Source organism: Thalassophryne amazonica, chromosome 14 (assembly GCF_902500255.1).
Source record: "Thalassophryne amazonica chromosome 14, fThaAma1.1, whole genome shotgun sequence".
Taxonomy (NCBI): Eukaryota; Metazoa; Chordata; class Actinopteri; order Batrachoidiformes; family Batrachoididae; genus Thalassophryne; species Thalassophryne amazonica.
The window spans coordinates 24672890-24694083 of NC_047116.1; the positions used below are offsets into that span (position 1 = coordinate 24672890).

Consider the following 21194-nt stretch of genomic DNA (forward strand, 5'->3'; position numbering starts at 1 on the left):
CAGTAAAGAAGAAGTGAACAATGTAATTGTGTCAGCGCACCGCATCACAGCACAGCTTGTCTGAACGATTATAACGAGATGTTAAATCTATCACAAACATACTTTTACAGCTGCACAGAAGAAGGAAAGAACATGCAACTGTTTTACCAAGCCATTACAATATAAACATGACAAATAATTACCTTTTTAGACAGCTCCAAATGTTTTCTCCACCTCGTTCAAGTGTGTGTGTGTGTGTGTGTGTGTGTGTGTGTGTGTGTGTGTGTGTGTGTGTGTGTGTCTGTCTGTGTGTGTGTGTGTGTGTAAGAAAAGCAGCAGCTGAAGCGCTCCTCTGTGATTCTGGAAGCAATTTGAGGCATTTTCAACAGCTAACACGGACAGAAAATGGTTAATCCGCAACAAAATAATTATTTTATGTACGCAAGCAGACAACGTGTGGCAGCCAGTGGAACAAAGCATGGCCTCCAGCTGGGAACACAGCGGGTGGGATCGTCACAAAGATGTGCAAGTGTCAGGGCACCTTGAGTTTTGAGCTTAAATTTGTCAGTTGCTTTGTATACAGCTTCAGCACCATGATGCCCCCATGATGTGATAATCACAGAGGTTTGTTATTGGATGCTTCATGATCACAGCAGTTTGTTATTGGATGCCAAACGAATAGCCTTCTGAAAAAGGAATTTGGTATCCGAATCAATAGCCACTTCGCTGTCAGGTCTGCTTTTTGGGTTGATTATTTAATGCTTCCTGATCAGTTTTTTGTGTTGACAAATGTAAGTCTGCACAGGTTTTCTAGGTCATTGCAGCTGTTTTCCTTGTTGTGAAACACAGTTTGATGTCATGATGCCAGACTTGACATCATGACACGCATCTTTAACCGGTTCTTGATTTTCACCGATAGTTGCTGCCAGTTAATGTTTTAATTTTGCTTGAGTTACAGATTTGTGCAAAAGTTAAGCGATATCTTCAGAATGTCCCTAAAGCACAATAACAAAACGGCTGCATTTCCATTGAGTGATGGAATGCAACTGCTGGGTTTTGAGCTCTCGCAACAACTCATTCCAGTGACTTTCTTGCAAGAACTGTCATTCCAGTAGTCATGGCAATAGAAGAGTAAGTCCAACTAAATATTGCCATCTCCTAGTTATTTGAAATTCATTATTGCCGTAGCTTTCTTTTGTCAGGTTTATTGAGTTTGTTTCTTACTCTGTCCACATGTACTGTGTTGTGTGTTTTAGAGTGAGGTCACATGACTGGGGGGTTGGTAAGGTTAGTCATTACTTGTGTGAAGCGCCTTGAGGCAACTTTTTGTGATTTGACGCTATATATATATATATATATATATAAAATAAATAAATGAAATAAATTGAAATGACTCTTTCTGCATTGTCATGTGACCTCTAATAGCGCAAAAGATTTTCCATTGTGGTTTTGTGAAATAATGCCTTTTTCAAATTGTCGGAAACACCACCTCATGCATGTCTAAACTTTTATTTTTAGGGTCATTCTCCCCAAAAATGCACTTTTTACGTTCAGCGAATATTCATTTCACTGCTCCAGATTTCACAGTTTGGAGATAATGGAAACCCTCCTATTTACATCCATTTGCTAACCCAAGGAGATCAGATGTCAACACAGAAAACCATGTTTACATATGTCCTCTAGTTCCGGAGATGTGGTCATTAATTTATTTTACAAAATGACCTCTGATTCTGCCTTTACCTATGACCTTGAAGAGATTTGCTGTTCCCTTTCCTTTTCCCATGGAAACCCATAACACCATTTAACAAACAATGACAGTGAGAATAACCTTGTTGGTGAGACATACCAACAAGGACAGTGTGCGCAACAACAAATATGCCAACAAATGCTGTGAAGAGAGAGGAAAACAACATACCATGTATACTTAAAGTGTAGGTGACACCAAGAAATGTGCACAAATAATCACTAAAAATGATGAAATGTTGATATTTAAAAAAAATCCTGAACAATAAAAGTCAATGATAAGTGCACAGGTGAAGGATAAACAACAGCTGTCTGAAGCCTGCGCTCTATTTCAGCTCTCAGCCGTGGCCATATTGTTGCTACGTCCTCAGGAGAATGGGAACTGCCGATTTAAGCCCAAATCAATTGTAAACACAACAGAGGTCGAGTTGTTTATGTACTTTTTTTTTTTTTTTTTTTTTTTTTTTTTTTTTTTAGTGTGGAGCTTCTTTTTTTTTATAGTCCAGTCTGAAGGTGCTTCTGAAGAAGCTGTGGGGACACAGCCTTATGGTTTTGAGCCTTATTTAGGTGACAATGAGGAAGACCAAACCTTGGAGGAAAACCTTCAGTCTGACAACAGTGACGAACAGTGTGGATTTTTTATTTTAGTTTTTATTTCTTAGAAGCTGGTACATACATTTCAAATCTGAAAAATGACACGAGAGACTGAAAATATCAGGAATTTTTAAAATAAATATTGTTCCCTTTTTTAATACAGTTGGTGTACTGTATGTTAGTAGTGTAACACATTATTAAATATTAAAACCATTCACACAAGGAGCAGTTAAATAATATAGTCTTACCTGTCCTTTTCAGTGAGATCATCTTCAGTCTGATGAAAACTTATCCACCTTTACAAAACGACGTCTGAAAATAATTTAATTCCTTATGTCCTAACTGAAGAAATGTCCATATGTCACACGGCAGTTTGGTGCCAGGTTGCATCGCCGGCTGTAATCGGTTAATTGCGGCTGATGGATCGAGTCTTTGCTGTTAACGAAGCCTCCTTTTCTTCCACCGCGGGTCACTTTGCACCACAAGTTGAAAGACTCGCAGTCCATCATCTGCTCATAACATCTCAGTCTGCATGCAATGAAATTATCCCACGATCCACAAAACAATAAAATAATGTGAAAATACTCAGTTTTGCCTCCGTGCCGAGTGGAGAAGCCACAGACACCGTGCGTGTGTACTCGTCAATATGTGTTCCACCTGCTAATCAAAAGGATTCTGCTGGCGACAATTAATTGTTCTGACACAGAAAACACCATGCAGCACCGACCCGAACCACTCGGTGGAAGCGAGGCTGTCAGTAGCCTGTAAAAATCCATAAATTAATGGGACTCTTAAGATGATGGTTTTGGCGCTGATGTCACTTCTTCCTTCTTCTCCAATGTCGGGACTCGCCCGGAAGTTCCAGGTTTTTACTGGCACGCAGTTCAAAAGCCAAATATTTATCTCTTCAGAAACTGTGCACCAGGAAAGGATAAATTTCAAACTGTTGTTTAATTTGAGTCTTAAATGCTCAAAAAAAAAAAAAAAAAATTACATATTGTGTCACCTGCACTTTAAGGAGGTGGTCAGAATAAAAACAGAATAGAGGTTGACTGATAATGGCTTTTATAGGGCCCATACAGATTATTTTTAATATTTATTAATGTAGAAGACCGTTGACCGATATTCAAAACCCATATTTGCCTGCAGTTTAAAAAAAGTGTGAAAAAGGTATCAAAATTTTGAATAAGACAAATTCTTAACACAAAACTTTCTTGAAATGCCTTACAGTCTGTTTAACTCAAAGAACCTTTCAACATCACCTTTACACAAAAGGTGCAGAGCACTATAAGGAGCATAATTACAAAGTTTAACAAATAAGTAGATAAATACTGCTGGCACAGCCCCAGTCTGCACTCTATTACCTTCTTCTATGCTACTCTGTGGGTCAGTAGCCTGACCTCTTGGAATCTAACAAATCAGATATTGCTGTGGATGGAACATTGCTAAAGCCCAGAAAGCAGTGATTGCCTGCCTTAATTTTTTTGACAGCATCTCATGAAATATCACTCTGTACAGATTTAAAAACGTGGTAGGCGGTGTGGCTGTTTGGTGAACATTCCGTCCATGTCATCTTACTAATTCATATGAAATGTTAACTTTTGTAAATGGCTTCAAGTTGTCTCCTGCTGCCGGTGGCTGTAAACTCACATGGACAGATCATGGGAAACATGGTTCACAAATGTGGATCTGTACGCTTTTTAAAAATTATACTGTCTTATCGGAAAATGGGCTTTAATATTGACTGATACCAGTAACCATAAAATGTTGGATATTGGCTCTAATAATTGGCCAGGTCGATAATTGGTTGACCCCAGTACTGAGAAGATGTTACGTGATTGTACGTGTGCATATGTATGTGAGAAAGCTGTGAATCTGTGCAGAAAGTGAAAGATAAAAACGTGTGCAATAATGTAAAGGATAGCGAGGAGTTGCTTCAGTGCGACATAGCCCCCAAAATGAGATGCTGCCCCACACAGGGTCCTGCAGGAAGTGTAAACCCCACAGAGCAACATGTGACCGTAGATATGGTCACACATTGTTCTGTGGTGTTTATAGTTGACCATGAACATGGTCGCACGTTTGACATGGATATATACAGGGACAGTACTATGACTAGAGATGGGTATTTATAAGATTTTAACGACATTTATGCATTTATCGATTCTGCTTATCGATCTGATTCTTTATAGATTCCCTGATCAATACACCGTGAATTTTCTGTGTACTAAAAGTAGGCTTTACAGGTTTTCTATGTCAGCCACATTCTATTGAGTCTTAAAGTAAATAAATATGAAATTGGTCACTGGATCCTTGATTTCTGGACACAAATAAAAATAAATAAAATCTGTACATGGTCACTGGATCCTTGACGTACATGATGGATCCCAGATCTCTGGACATGAATAGAAATAAACAAAATGTGTAGTTTTTGTCAAAAGCATTTCTCTTCAGATATTAATGAGACAAATTTAACTCCATAGCGGGGGGGGGACAAAAACAGTTTTGGTTGGTTGTAGTTTGTTTGTTTTACAACGTTTGGAAAGAGGTGTCATTTGATTTAAAATGGCGATTCACTTTGAAGTTATTAATTCTGACCGAAATCTGCATGGCGGAGAGCTGCGCACCATTTGGAGCTGTGTACTTAGTCCCACAAAACAGGAATGGAATGGAGGACGATTCTCATTTCTTGCCCACAAGACAAAAGTCCCAGTTAGTGACTTGAATCTGCACAAAAGTGACTCACAATTGACATCTTTGAATGGCTTTGAGAGGGGTTAATGAAGAAATTGCGGACCTGTTGCTTTTGAAAAGCAGCAAAGCAGAAAACCAATGAAGCAGAAGCATTTTCCCGATAAACACCTTCAAAAACAATAGCTGCACCGGCGTAATGAGAACTAAAAGACTGATAAGGGAATAGTTAAGCAAAAAGGCTATTGATGTCAGTGGATTGAATCATTTCTTAACAATTCTTAAAAGGAACCAGTTTTCAATACCCAACCCTAACTATGTAAATGAAGCTACTCTGTGAGCAAGAGACACAGGAGACAAACCTGCAGCCCCAACACTGGACAGAACTCAAATCCCCATAGAGAGCAGTCCAGTACCCTGCCTGGTACTGCTCACTCTAGCAAGAGCAGGCAACACTCCCATGCACCACCACGTCCCCTGGGTTCGAGGTCCCTGCACAAGCGTGAAAGAAGATGCCCCTGCAGCTGTCGGTGCCAGACATGCATTATCACCAGCCACCCGGGATGTGAGCCACTCTACCCAGAGAGGTCCTCAGACAGCCCAGAAGTGCCTTGCGTTGTGAAGAGTTTGCTGCAGACAGACAAACACACACTGGGCTTTCAGTGGAAAGCATCAAAGGTCACATTGTGACATCCATAGCTTTTGATTGCTTTTTGACATAACAAAAACAGACATCAGCTGTTACTCTTATATGTTTTGTGCTGCAGATATCTTTTCTACAGTACTCCCATCACTGATGATACGATGTAATGTGCCATACTCATGTAAAACTGAGCAGTGTTCAAAGGTTGCACATTGCTCCTGAATTCCACCAAGGGCAGCTTTATAATATTGGGTGTGGCATACACACCCCACAGACCTCACTGGCGGTGCTTCAAGAGCTGGACATTTCAGTGGCAGAGCATTTGTTTACTTACTTCACTGTGCCTTAGCCAGCTACAAGTCCAAGATTCATATTTTGCATGATGTACTACAAGAATCCTTTGCTTTCCTGATTTTGCATGCTTATCCATGATATCAACAGAAAATATATTAATTTTCATTGTTATGCCCAGGGTTTAGTTTCTTCTGGAGGAAATGTAACATAGTGGAAAGCCAAATAATTTTTTGAATTTTTTCAGTTAATTTGTGTGCGTATTAGTGTACTTTATGTACATACACATTGCAGGTATGCACAATATAATACACACGTTTATACACATTTGTACAAAACAATTCTTAAACTTTTGTCCATGTCATATGATACATTATCGTGTAATTTACAATGTATATCAATTTGCATTGTAAACATTCTTTTAGGGATGGGGCCGATCCAATCTAATATTGTTATTGGGTTCTGATACCAATGGAATTCATGGATCGAAGATTTCCGATACAACCTGCCGAGTTTTCTGATCCAGGAGCCACGTCTTTATGTATGTGTGTTTTCTGCTGAAATGTTTCCACAGGTGCTGCTCTGCTGGCTGGCTGGGGAGTTGGGGGGGGGGGGGGCTGAACGGAGTTGTGTCTCAATGAGACACGCCTCCATTCGGGAAGTCCCTTTCGCAGTTAGCAGCCAGCAGGTGAGCACTGAGGAGCACTGTCGTTGACCAAGTCATCATCACAACATGTCTGCTGTGTGGAAATATTTTATACTAGAAACACTGCAAGGCAAGACAGCAATGTACAATGTTTGAAAAGCCAGTGTACTGAGAGGAGGAAGCTCCTACAATACAGCATACTTAAACATTTGAAAAAGCACCATATTAAAGAGCATGAGGATATTTTTTAGTCGGGGGCAGAAAGATGAAAGGAGCTGGGAGGAATGGTGCAACGATTTACCCAGACTGACTCCAAATATGAGTAAATTAAGCACTTTTATTTATTTTGTGGTGCTTTCTTGTGTCATTTTGGAAATGTGCAAATGTGCTCCTACCTCAAAATGGTATATGCACTCAGGGCAGGTGTGCCATCTTGTGTTCAAGATATGAAACTTTGGCCACTGACCCAACAATGGCCCTATTTACATGTATACCATGAATCAGATTTATGTCATTATTTTACCTTTGTGCATGTTTCAGCATTCTGAAAAGCTAATTTCTTGGAGAGAGAGAGAGTGCTGTCTTTCCTCTATAAAGTAAATAAAAGTAACAAAAACATCAAATTTAGGTTTGCATCTTGCATCTTTGACTTTCTGGCAAATTGTAGCTGAACTTTCTGGTCTTAAGAAAATCCTCCTCTATACCACTTCATCATGAAGCTGTATAACTGGGGATACAAAATATCCTCATATAATATTAAAGCAAACAGGGGTCTGGTATCGGAATAGTATCTGTATCAGCAGATATCCAAATTCAGATATCGAGATCGGATCGGAAGACAAAAAACATGGATCGTGCATCACTACATATAATACAAATATTCATTGAAGAGGCACCTTTTCATGATATATTGCAGGTCTTGGAAGCTGTCTTTTAAAAAAAAAAAATCATTTATTTATTTATTCAGTCAATCTCATGCTTCCAATTTAGTACCCTATTTGTTAAAGCACAGGTCTTGCTGCCTTATCCACTTCAAGTAGGCATCCCAATTTTGCATAAATAAGCTTAAAGCTTGAAAATTCTCTTTCTACTGAAGTTGATGATTCTCAAGCTGCATGGCGAGATACAAACATATCCACAAAGCCATCTGGTAGACTTGGGCGTGTTATCACAAGTGTAAATTCGAAACTCAAGCCAAACATAGTAATCATGAAATAAAGTGTGAATGCCAAAATACTTCCTCATGAAAATAAATGGTCTTTCAACTAGAATTTATTATACCTTAACTTGATTAAATTGTTATGCAAGCTTATTCTTTATTTTGTTTCAAAGGAAATTTGTGTGTACAGGAAGCAGTTCTATACATTCAGTTCATTTAAACACAGTTTTGCACATTATTAGTATATTCATAATTTTAGCTTCTTCTCCTTCCTTCTGGAAGAAAGTGGGGAAAAATACTTTCTTCTGGAATGGAAAACCCCAGAAGATACTATGGGGGGAAAATCCACCCTCTGGAAGAAAATGCCAGCACTGTGTACAATGCAAGCTCTGAAGGAAACTGGAAAATTAGGTTTGTGCCACCATGTTCCTAGACTGTTGAACATTTTCTTCATTTGGCTGCTCCCATTAGGGTTCGCCACAGCAGATCAACTAGGGCTGGGTGATAAGACCTAAAATTCATATTGTGGTATAAATTGAATCCCTTCACTCTAACGGTATAAATCGAGATAGAAAAGTGTAAGTGTAAAAATTGCCAAATCCCCTTTAGTTTTTATTCATTTTAATAATAATTAGGCTGTTGTACTCTTTGAAACAATATGGGTGATGAAGGCTCCAGGGATCTGTGGTGTTTGAGCTAACCTCCTTCAGTATGGAGATTCTCTTGTTCTGGGTTTAGGAACAATCATTTCAAACTGGGAGACTAGGAGACTGGTCTTTAGCCTTCTGACTTGAAGAAAGCACTTGTCATCAAAGTTGACATTATAAGTGTACCTGTGTGTGGTTAAAGTGTTGATCATGTACAGAGATTCACTTTGCAGTGATCTCCTGTTTCTAGTTCTTGGTCCTTTGAGGTTGAGAGACATCTTGGAAAAGCTTATGAAGCCATGAGATTCCTGGACAGAGGTGTTTGGTGATGCCAGTGTTTTTGCAGGAGAACAAAGGTCCAAGTCTTTAGGGACCTGATGTTTCCTGTATGATTGTGAGACTTTGACGCTAAATGATGACATAACACTGTGACTGGATGTCTGTGGTACTAGGCCTCATCAGAGGATCGTTGGGTGCCAATAAAGAAATGGTTACTTAGGGAGTCTCAGATGATGTGTACTATTTACACTATGAGGGAATATTGGACCCCGGCAATTGGAGAAAGTCGAGGGGGTGCACACATACCACCTGACTGTGACATATGCATGGCAGTTATCATAAGGTGGGGATTTAATGCCCTGTTTACACCAGACTGAGACCTATATAAGACTTACAAGATAATGGCATTTTGTCAACTCTCACAAGTCTTGGCTGGTCTCAGTTTTGATCTGTTATCTGCGTTTACACCAAGCTTGAATTGTGACTAAATGTGCAAAGGAAAAATATGTTAGCTAATATTTGCGTTTATTGATGCAACCCCCTGCAGAGTCAATGCATTAACATGCTCCTCTTAACACACTCCCTTTTGAAGTTGTTTGTGACAAGTTTTATGTTAATTGTAAATTACGATTACTACTTTGGTTTACAGTTGCCCATTGAGGACTTGTGCAGCCTTTCATCACGTTCCTTGCAGTCTCCATTCACAACAACTGTACCTGCCTCAGTGGAGGACATCCTGCTCAAGGGTTTCCAGATGCTTGATATGGAGAATGACAGGATAGAAACTGCACAACAGGTGACTTACTCTGCCAGACGTACATACGACATGCAGTCAGATACACAATCTTAACAGAATGACTTTTTTTGCAGTTTTTTGCCTGGTTTGCCAAGTTACAGACAAACATGGACCAGGAGGAGTCTGCAAACTACAGGTGCTGTAATTTCAAAATACTTCACACAAGTTTATGGAAACATTTATCGTAGGGTAACTGTAATCAGCCACACAAGGTAGAAATACAGTCAGGTACATAAGTATTTGGACAGTGACAGAATTGATGTAATATTGCCTTATATTCACTCTTGCCGCCAGTTTTCTTTAGATAAATCGGTGGATGGATACATGAACATGTCTAAGTAGCTGAGAACTGGGCTATTTTCTGTGGCCTCACTAGCCACACCTTCATGGTGGAGTGGAACAGTATTTAAGATACTGTAGCAGCCACTAGAAATCAATGCACAGATTGTCATTTATTTTTTAAGGACTTGTTATATGTTGCATCTTGACTTGCAGTCAATTATTTCATCCCATAAAGAGCCATGTATCCACCATTGTCTGCTCTGTGTGTCAATCTGAATTGATGTTTTATTACTTCATCAAACTGTGACGCAAACCACTGGGTGGATTCATTGCATGGCTAAATTTAAAGTAACCGTTGTAATTGTCTGTTTTTCAGAAAAACCAGAGAACATCTAAATTGCTACCAGGAGCAATGTGATGCTATTTTGAACGATGTCAATGCAGCTCTCAAGCACTTAAACTCTCTTCAGAAACAATACTTGTTTGTGTCCAATAAGACGGGCACTTTGCATGAAGCCTGTGAACAACTGCTAAAAGAACAGGTGAGTTGTGTGTTGTTGAGTGTTGTTAGATTAAAATACTGCTTGTAGTCTGCAGCACACAAATTTGATCATCCCTCCAACCCAGAAAAGAAAGAACAAAGGCCTTGTGTTAAGAGTGGGAATGCCGGATGTTCTCAACTTTTATCATGAGAGGCGAATGATTGTGGAAAAATTAAAACAGCTCTGACTATTGCTGCTGAGGTACTCTTGAGCAAGGCTCTTAATCCTGAGCTGTTCCTGGGGGGGGGTGCATTTTTAATCCTCTTATTGTCACTGCAAGTTTTATTCCTCTGTTTTTCTCTTCAGTGGTAACAGAGTGCATGTGTTCTGCTTTTACATTGCACCTTCGTAGATCGTAGACTTTGTGAGTTGATTGAAGCTGTCTGTTAACATTTTTTGTTTTTCCTCTTTTTGTAGTCAGAGCTTGTTGATCTGGCAGAAAGCATACAACAGAAGCTGTCATATTTTAACGAGTTGGAGAACATAAATACGGTATGAAATGTATTTATTTTGGCTGCCTTTTTGAGCAGTAAGTCTATTTTTGTGCTATAAATTATTAGGTAATGTTGTGGATGCAGCAGGTCACAGTTTTTAGTCCTGGATTGGATAATTTGTTTGGAGCAAAGGGTGACAAATATGAATCTACCTCCTTTTTCCCCCCCCCCCCCCCTCATGTCTGAGCTTTTATGCAACTAATGCCTGTGAAGTATGCTCACCATGAAGTTAAAAAAATGTTTTTATGTGTGTATGTATGTACGTGTGTGTATGTGCATATATATACAGGGTGGGCCAATAAAATGTTACCACTTTTTGATCGTACACATGTTTTTGAAATGAGAACTTATTTGAAAATTTTATTGACAGACTTGTAACAGAAGCATCAAATTAACTTTTGATACCAAAGGTTTCCAACTTGGTCTCTTGTTTTCCGCACAGTTCAATAATTGATGACATGTTCAACCCACACTCCTCTTCTTTGGATTACAGCTGCAACACACACATTGAAGTTTGTAATGACATTGCCACACATCTCAAGAGGGATTCTCTGAACTTCTTTTTCATTTTCAGGAATTGATATACCTGAAAATGAAAAAGAAATCTTTGTTATTTTGGAAATTGTACAAATTAAAAAAGTGGTAACATTTTATTGGCCCACCCCGTGTGTGTGTGTATGTATGTGTGTGTGTATATATATATATATATATATATATATATATATATATATATATATATATATACTGTGTGTAATTTTTTTTTTTTTCAAGTAGCATCTTTGCCAAATGGAAAATAATGCAGTATTTGTTCATTTTGAGACATAAGATTGTATTTTCATTTTAAAATATAAATCAAAACATTTTTTAAGGTTTCTTTTTCATGATTTTGCAGAAACTGAACTCACCAACCTTATCTGTAAATAGTGAAGGCTTTATACCAATGCTGTCAAAATTGGATGATTGCGTTGAATATGTTTCTTCATATGTAAGTATTACACAGTCTGAACAAAATCTAAATGATCTCATAACTTTAAAACTCATGTCAAGTCAGAATAAGCAAGTACAAGATAAAGTTGTAAGCACAAAATGTGTCTGTGTGGCATTGCAGAGGATTGATTTTATTGTTCTTATTATTAATGTGTTATGTGACAGAAAATGGTTGGAAAAGCTTCACAGAACCACCATGAAACACTCTGCTTCCCACAGCCATGTCATTAAATGCAGATCCCGGGCAGTCGGGAAAGCAGGCTGACTGGGTGACTGTGATGAGGAAGCGTAGCCCTAAACAGAAGCCCCGTGTACACCGTCAACCCGTTCACATCTCTAACCGTTTTTCCCCACTCGACGATACACTCGCCGAGGATCAAACTCTGGTTATTGGCGACTCTGTTTTGAGAAATGTGAAGTTAGCGACACCAGCAACCATTGTCAATTGTCTTCCGGGGGCCAGAGCAGGCGACATTGAAGGAAATTTGAAATTGCTGGCTAAGGCTAAGCGTAAATTTGGTAAGATTGTAATTCACGTCGGCAGTAATGACACTCGGTTACGCCAATCGGAGGTCACTAAAATTAACATTAAATCGGTGTGTAACTTTGCAAAAACAATGTCGGACTCTGTTGTTTTCTCTGGGCCCCTCCCCAATCGGACCGGGAGTGACATGTTTAGCCGCATGTTCTCCTTGAATTGCTGGCTGTCTGAGTGGTGTCCAAAAAATGAGGTGGGCTTCATAGATAATTGGCAAAGCTTCTGGGGAAAACCTGGTCTTGTTAGGAGAGACGGCATCCATCCCACTTTGGATGGAGCAGCTCTCATTTCTAGAAATCTGGCCAATTTTCTTGGATCCTCCAAACTGTGACTGTCCAGCGTTGGGACCAGGAGGCAGAGCTGTGGTCTTATACACCTCTCTGCAGCTTCTCTCCCCCTGCCATCCCCTCATTACCCCATCCCCGTAGAGACGGTGCCTGCTCCCAGACCACCAATAACCAGCAAAAATCTATTTAAGCATAAAAATTCAAAAAGAAAAAATAATATAGCACCTTCAACTGCACCACAGACTAAAACAGTTAAATGTGGTCTATTAAACATTAGGTCTCTCTCTTCTAAGTCCCTGTTGGTAAATGATATAATAATTGATCAACGTATTGATTTATTCTGCCTAACAGAAACCTGGTTACAGCAGGATGAATATGTTAGTTTAAATGAGTCAACACCCCCGAGTCACACTAACTGTCAGAATACTCGTAGCACGGGCCGGGGCGGAGGATTAGCAGCAATCTTCCATTCCAGCTTATTAATTAATCAAAAACCTAGACAGAGCTTTAATTCATTTGAAAGCTTGTCTCTTAGTCTTGTCCATCCAAATTGGAAGTCCCAAAAACCAGTTTTATTTGTTATTATCTATCGTCCACCTGGTCGTTACTGTGAGTTTCTCTGTGAATTTTCAGACCTTTTGTCTGACTTAGTGCTTAGCTCAGATAAGATAATTATAGTGGGCGATTTTAACATCCACACAGATGCTGAGAATGACAGCCTCAACACTGCATTTAATCTATTGTTGGACTCTATTGGCTTTGCTCAAAAAGTAAATGAGTCCACCCACCACTTTAATCATATCTTAGATCTTGTTCTGACTTATGGTATGGAAATAGAAGACTTAACAGTATTCCCTGAAAACTCCCTTCTGTCTGATCATTTCTTAATAACATTTACATTTACCCTGATGGACTACCCTGCAGTGGGGAATAAGTTTCATTACACTAGAAGTCTTTCAGAAAGCGCTGTAACTAGGTTTAAGGATATGATTCCTTCTTTATGTTCTCTAATGTCATATACCAACACAGAGCAGAGTAGCTACGTAAACTCTGTAAGGGAGTTAGAGTATCTCGTCAATAGTTTTACATCCTCATTGAAGACAACTTTGGATGCTGTAGCTCCTCTGAAAAAGAGAGCTTTAAATCAGAAGTGTCTGACTCCGTGGTATAACTCACAAACTCGTAGCTTAAAGCAGATAACCCGTAAGTTGGAGAGGAAATGGCGTCTCACTAATTTAGAAGATCTTCACTTAGCCTGGAAAAAGAGTTTGTTGCTCTATAAAAAAGCCCTCCGTAAAGCTAGGACATCTTTCTACTCATCACTAATTGAAGAAAATAAGAACAACCCCAGGTTTCTTTTCAGCACTGTAGCCAGGCTGACAAAGAGTCAGAGCTCTATTGAGCTGAGTATTCCATTAATTTTAACTAGTAATGACTTCATGACTTTCTTTGCTAACAAAATTTTGACTATTAGAGAAAAAATTACTCATAACCATCCCAAAGATGTATCGTTATCTTTGGCTGCTTTCAGTGATGCCGGTATTTGGTTAGACTCTTTCTCTCCGATTGTTCTGTCTGAGTTATTTTCATTAGTTACTTCATCCAAACCATCAACATGTTTATTAGACCCCATTCCTGCCAGGCTGCTCAAGGAAGTCCTACCATTATTTAATGCTTCAATCTTAAATATGATCAATCTATCTTTGTTAGTTGGCTATGTACCACTGGCTTTTAAGGTGGCAGTAATTAAACCATTACTTAAAAAGCCATCACTTGACCCAGCTATCTTAGCTAATTATAGGCCAATCTCCAACCTTCCTTTTCTCTCAAAGATTCTTGAGAGGGTAGTTGTAAAACAGCTAACTGATCACCTGCAGAGGAATGGTCTATTTGAAGAGTTTCAGTCAGGTTTTAGAATTCATCATAGTACAGAAACAGCATTAGTGAAGGTTACAAATGATCTTCTTATGGCTTCGGACAGTGGAGTTATCTCTGTGCTTGTTCTGTTGGACCTCAGTGCTGCTTTTGATACTGTTGACCATAAAATTTTATTACAGAGATTAGAGCATGTCATAGGTATTAAAGGCACTGCACTGCGGTGGTTTGAATCATATTTGTCTAATAGATTACAGTTTGTTCATGTAAATGGGGAATCTTCTTCACAGAGTAAAGTTAATTATGGAGTTCCACAAGGTTCTGTGCTAGGACCAATTTTATTCACTTTATACATGCTTCCCTTAGGCAGTATTATTAGACGGTATTGCTTAAATTTTCATTGTTACGCAGATGATACCCAGCTTTATCTATCCATGAAGCCAGAGGACACACACCAATTAGCTAAACTGCAGGATTGTCTTACAGACATAAAGACATGGATGACCTCTAATTTCCTGCTTTTAAACTCAGATAAAACTGAAGTTATTGTACTTGGCCCCACAAATCTTAGAAACATGGTGTCTAACCAGATCTTTACTCTGGATGGCATCTCCCTGACCTCTAGTAATACTGTGAGAAATCTTGGAGTCATTTTTGATCAGGATATGTCATTCAAAGCGCATATTAAACAAATATGTAGGACTGCCTTTTTGCATTTACGCAATATCTCTAAAATCAGAAAGGTCTTGTCTCAGAGTGATGCTGAAAAACTAATTCATGCATTTATTTCCTCTAGGCTGGACTATTGTAATTCATTATTATCAGGTTGTCCTAAAAGTTCCCTAAAAAGCCTTCAGTTAATTCAAAATGCTGCAGCTAGAGTACTTGTTGGGTATTTTCTCCTCCAAACATTCTTAAAACCTTTAGCAAGACAAACAGAGTCAAGAACACCAGTGAGACAGAATATCAATTAAGCTCGCGAGGAGTGCAGACAGTCCGTACACGTAGTACCACTGATAGCACTGAGGACTGCTGCGCATGCTCGCTCTTTTTATTAGGAGAAAGCCCTACCCACATTGTGAAACTTGTCCTAAAGGTGGGGGGAACATCGCAGGACAAGTTTCCTCCCGCAGTACAAAACATCTCATGGCACGTATGCCAATGATTGCAGCTGTGTGGAGAAACACAAAGGTACAAATGTTTAACAGTGATAAAAATATACACAAAATCTTTAACAGTACTGACGGGGACTAGCAGGAGAGAGCATATCTCACCCGTGTTGGCCTCTCTTCATTGGCTTCCTGTTAATTCTAGAATAGAATTTAAAATTCTTCTTCTTACTTATAAGGTTTTGAATAATCAGGTCCCATCTTATCTTAGGGACCTCGTAGTACCATATTACCCCATTAGAGCGCTTCGCTCTCAGACTGCAGGCTTACTTGTAGTTCCTAGGGTTTGTAAGAGTAGAATGGGAGGCAGAGCCTTCAGCTTTCAGGCTCCTCTCCTGTGGAACCAGCTCCCAATTCAGATCAGGGAGACAGACACCCTCTCTACTTTTAAGATTAGGCTTAAAACTTTCCTTTTCGCTAAGGCTTATAGTTAGGGCTGGATCAGGTGACCCTGGACCATCCCTTGGTTATGCTGCTTTAGACGTAGACTGTGGGGGGGTTCCCATGATGCACTGTTTCTTTCTCTTTTTGCTCTGTATGCATCACTCTGCATTTAATCATTAGTGATCGATCTCTGCCCCCCTCCACAGCATGTCTTTTTCCTGGTTCTCTCCCTCAGCCCCAACCAGTCTCAGCAGAAGACTGCCCCTCCCTGAGCCTGGTTCTGCTGGAGGTTTCTTCCTGTTAAAAGGGAGTTTTTCCTTCCCACTGTAGCCAAGTGCTTGCTCACAGGGGGTCGTTTTGACCGTTGGGGTTTTTCATAATTATTGTATGGCCTTGCCTTACAATATAAAGCGCCTTGGGGCAACTGTTTGTTGTGATTTGGCGCTATATAAAAAAAAAGTTGAGTTGAGTTGAGAAACACACACCTTTCCCACTCTGTTGTTCTCAAATAATTACCACGGTTGCAAAAAGGACTTTGTGTATTTTTTTAATTTTTTTTTTATCATTTGTAAATTAAAACCGAGACTACAACGCTATATTGTTGCCTTGTAATGGCAGAATTGTGCCGTTCCTGTAACATGAGCTCTGCATGGAATGTACAGCATGTGATCCCTGTGCAGTCTGTCTCACTCCTGTTTATTCTTATTGATTGCAGCCTAATTTCAAAGACTATCCAGTTTATCAGGCCAAGTTTAAGCAGTGTCTTTCTAAAGCTATGCACTTCATGAAGATCCATATTGTAAAAACTATGCAGAATCTCACAAGCCAGTTAACCAAAAGGGTAAGAAATAGTCATTATCTACTCACTAAACTTATATAGGGACTTTCACACTGTATGTGTTAGTATAAATATTTGATTTTGTTTTGTTTGTTCTCTGCAGGATGCGCTGGGCTTGGCCTTGGCAGACAATGCCTTCACGCTTTACTATGTTAAGTTTAGAGCAGCTGCACCAAAAGTTAGAGTGAGTATAATTTAATTGTTTGCATCATTTATGCAGCACATAAGTATGTGGTTTTCCCTACAGATAAGCAAATATATTGTTATTTTTCTTCTTTTCAGTCGCTAATTGAACAGATAGAACAACGGACACAGAAGATTCCAGAGTGAGTAATGGGAATTCTGCTGAGTAAAAAGTCAGGATTTATCAGCCAGGCTTTGATGTCTGTGCTGCTCATGTGCCAAATGAACACACCTCTCTGTATGTCAACATCACCAGATACCAGCAGCTCTTAGAAGAAGTCCATCAGTGCTACCTGGATCAGAGGGAGCAGCTCCTTAGCCCCAGCATCACCTCCACCATCACTGATCTGACCAACCAAAACATCAAAGACCACTGTGCTCTGGTAAGACGGGAATAGCTCAAAGTGGAACTGCTCTTTAGATTCAGTTGGATGCAATTGGATCTTGTAAGAAACGCACAGTTTGGATGCTTTCAGATAGTTCAAGGATCTCCCATTCTGTGGGTGCTTGCATAGCTCAAACATTATTACTCCAATTTATTGAAGGATTTAAAGATAGTGTTTCCTCTACAATATTATAGGCCTGGCTGGCTGCCAGGCCAATGAGAACTCCCACCGGCCCAGAAATATTTTATTAACGGCAAGGAAGAATACAGCCAAATATCCATAAATTTGTATACTCAACAAAAATATAAACGCAACACTTTTGGTTTTGCTCTCATTTTGTATGAGATGAACTCAAAGATCTAAAACTTTTTCCACATACACAATATCACCATTTCCCTCAAATATTGTTCACAAACCAGTCTAAATCTGTGATAGTGAGCACTTCTCCTTTGCTGAGATAATCCATCCCACCTCACAGGTGTGCCATACCAAGATGCTAATTAGACACCATGATTAGTGCACAGGTGTGCCTTAAACTGTCCACAATAAAAGGCCACTCTGAAAGGTGCAGTTTTGTTTTATTGGGGGGGATACCAGTCAGTATCTGGTGTGACCACCATTTGCCTCATGCAGTGCAACACATCTCCTTTGCATAGAGTTGATCAGGTTGTCAATTGTGGCCTGTGGAATGTTGGTCCAGTTCATCTCATACAAAATGGGAGCAAAACCAAAAGTGTTGCGTTTATATTTTTGTTGAGTGTATGTCAGTAATTTTTTTCAGTGCATTGGCAACACTATAATTCTGGGTTTTCGTCACTCATACAGTCTTCTGTGGAGCAACAGTTGTTTTTGAAGTGATATGACAGTGCACTATGCGGCTTATTATTATTTTCATCTTATTGGTAGTCAGCTGACAGCAGAGCAGCGTTAAAAACACCCGCTGCTGTCCTCAGCAATTAAGCTTTCAATAGAAGGCATCACTACTTAGTAGATGCAAGATGTTTATTCAAACGTTTAAGTGAAGGGAGTGCTGGCTGCTGGTGGGTGTTTGGTCTGTGTTGGTTCCTGCTTGACATCCGTCCTCACTAAACAGTCTCTCCAAGGCTACGCTGGCTTTGCTTCTGACAGCCGTGCAGGAAAATCTGAATTACCTGACGAGTTGTTGAGAAGAAAATTGGTTGACTCGCAATACTACGTAATCATAGTTGGCCATTACTACTAATCATCCCAACCCTAAAATAAACCAAATCAAACAGTTCATCTGGACCTTGATGGATGGACAGACATTCATGTTTAAACAGTTGTACTGTTAAAGCAGGAAGCTGATTCTGATAACACACAAACAAGTCTGCAGTTTTTTCTCTCTTCATACAGACCTTGCACATGATGAGTTGTCACATCTTTTTTATCTCCTGCATGCAAATTCCTTTACCTTTTTTGCCTCATGTATAAAGCAACAGATCGCTGCCTTGTGCTCTTCCAGTGTTTACAAATTAAGCTAACCATCTTAAAGGTTGGTGCAACAATTTAATGTGAAATATTAGCGCACAACTCCTCCAGCATTTGCAAAAACCTGGGTAGATGATGTATTTTGATACTGGCCTGGCATTTTAAAGTACTACAATAATAGGCTTGATGGTGATACTTTAATTAAAGGTCAGAATTTCTCCTAATGCAGCATCACAACACGCACACACACAAGCACACCAGCCAGCTTGAGTTTCTGTGTTAATGAAATCTGAAAGGTCATGTGTCTTGTTAATGCTTAGCTTAATGGCTGCCTGTATCATTTATGCGAGTGGATGTTTGCTTGTTTGAAGTGGAGTCATCCTTTGTTGGCCAATGCTGCAGGCGATCATTAAATGTGCATCTTCAGGTTCGCAGTGGCTGTGCGTTCATGGTACATGTCTGCCAAGATGAACACCAGCTCTACAACGAATTCTTCTCCAAACCAACGCCCAAGCTAGAGTGAGTAGCACCTGTTGGATTGGTAATGTGATTACTGAGCACACAGAGAGCCTCAAAGTCCAATCCACATGCAGGGACGATATTTATTCAAGCTGCAAAGCTGATAAAAATCCACGGTCATCCTTCAGTGTGGAGTTTTGTTTGAACAAACAGTGAAAGTGTCTTGGTTTGGCAGTTTGTGTGATTGTCTTGTAACAAAATTTTCTTAATTTATATTCTTTCATTTGTCACTGCTGTCTATTTCTCAAAGATTGTTACATGTTTTTCTTTGTCTTTTTTGTTTTTCTTCTTCTTCCCCCTACTGTGCAGTCAGAGTTAGATGTCAAAATGTGCAGGGAGTCACTTAGTCATGAGACATTTCCTTTGTGAGCAAGATAGAAAGATAATTTCAGTTGTACTAGCCCGATAGGGCACTGCAGTCTCGTTTGAACCCTGTATGATATTGTGGGATTTGACCACTTATGGGGACCTCCGCTCCGTTGTGCAGTATATACACAGTACAAGTTCACATGGAAAAATGGTGTACTATTTTGTTTTCGGCTGCAATCACCGAAGCAGTCGCGAAAAGTTTTTTTTTTTTTCTTTTCTTTTCTTCTCCCCTTTCCAGTTGAGTGGAGAAGGGAAGTTGAGGAGAGTGGGAGACGTCATGTCGCTAAGTGTTAGCCTACACAGCTAACCAGAGTAGCACCATTCTCTCGCCTGTAAGACCACCTCGAAATGTTTGTGCTCTGGGTCATAAACAAACCGCAATCCATGTCCACTTTCCATCTCATCGTCACTTTTTCTTTGCATTTTCACTTTGTTTGCATGTAATTTGCCCAAAAACCCATTGAAAATATTTTACCCCTTTAGCGCCCGCCCTCAAACGAGACTGTGCTGTCCAATTGTCACAAAACTTAGTATGTGCATTATACACAGTGACCCCCAAGAATCCTCTTGGTTTTGGGGTTGATAGGTCAAGGTCACAGCAGTGTACTTTGTAAATGTTTTCGAAGAGCATTTACTTATTTATTTATTTTTTTAACTGGCTGATTATCTCCAAACATGATATGTGTATTGACCACAAGAAGCCTGTTTTATTTGGAATGAAAAGATCAAAGGCAAATATCACTTGCGTGTTCTTTGTAAAAATCTTGAGTGCAGTGACTTCTTTCCTAATTGTCTGATTGTCACCAGATTTGGTATGTGTGTTTTGCATGGTGATCCCAAGAAACCTATTGGTTATGGGGTTAAATGCCAAAGGTTATAATCACTGAACTTCACTTTGTGAAAGTGTCAATTGTCAATGGTAAACGTAGCAACAGTTGGCCAGGGCTCCATAGTTTAGTACAGTCTATGTGCTTGTTCTTGAAACTTGACAAAGAATACACAGATACATTAGTGCAGGGCTTCTCAATCCATTCCTCAGCGACCCCTGAACCTGCACATTTTCCATCTTTCCCTGCTCTACCACAAGCTGATTTGCTAATTCAGATGCACAGCCAGTCAACTCCTATCAGACATCTGAATTAGCAAATCAGCTTGTGATAGAGCAGGAAAAGATGGAAAATGCGCAGGTTCACGGGTCCTTGAGGACCAGATTGACAACTCCTGCATTAGTGGTCTTCTCAAATGATAACGGTTGTAAATGTTTCCTCTCAACAGTCTGTTGCTAGAGAAGTTGTGTTTGTCCCTGTATGATGTTCTTCGGCCTCTAATCATCCACATTATTCATCTGGAAACGCTGTCCGAGCTCTGTGGCATCCTCAAGAATGAGATGTTGGAAGACCATGTTCATAATAATGGTAGGTTAG

At 39.6% G+C, this 21194-nt stretch overlaps 1 protein-coding gene across 1 annotated transcript in view; it reads left to right on the forward strand.

Moving 5' to 3' along the window:
• Positions 1-21194, forward strand: part of cog3 (component of oligomeric golgi complex 3) — a 39682-nt gene that overhangs the window by 1822 nt on the left and 16666 nt on the right. The window contains exons 2-12 of the mRNA XM_034186215.1: positions 9322-9468; positions 9543-9604; positions 10127-10292; positions 10710-10784; positions 11679-11771; positions 16742-16867; positions 16968-17048; positions 17147-17190; positions 17304-17430; positions 19310-19401; positions 21046-21185. Of these exons, the coding sequence (XP_034042106.1) occupies positions 9322-9468; positions 9543-9604; positions 10127-10292; positions 10710-10784; positions 11679-11771; positions 16742-16867; positions 16968-17048; positions 17147-17190; positions 17304-17430; positions 19310-19401; positions 21046-21185 (1153 nt within the window). The remainder of the gene's footprint in view (positions 1-9321; positions 9469-9542; positions 9605-10126; positions 10293-10709; positions 10785-11678; positions 11772-16741; positions 16868-16967; positions 17049-17146; positions 17191-17303; positions 17431-19309; positions 19402-21045; positions 21186-21194) is intronic.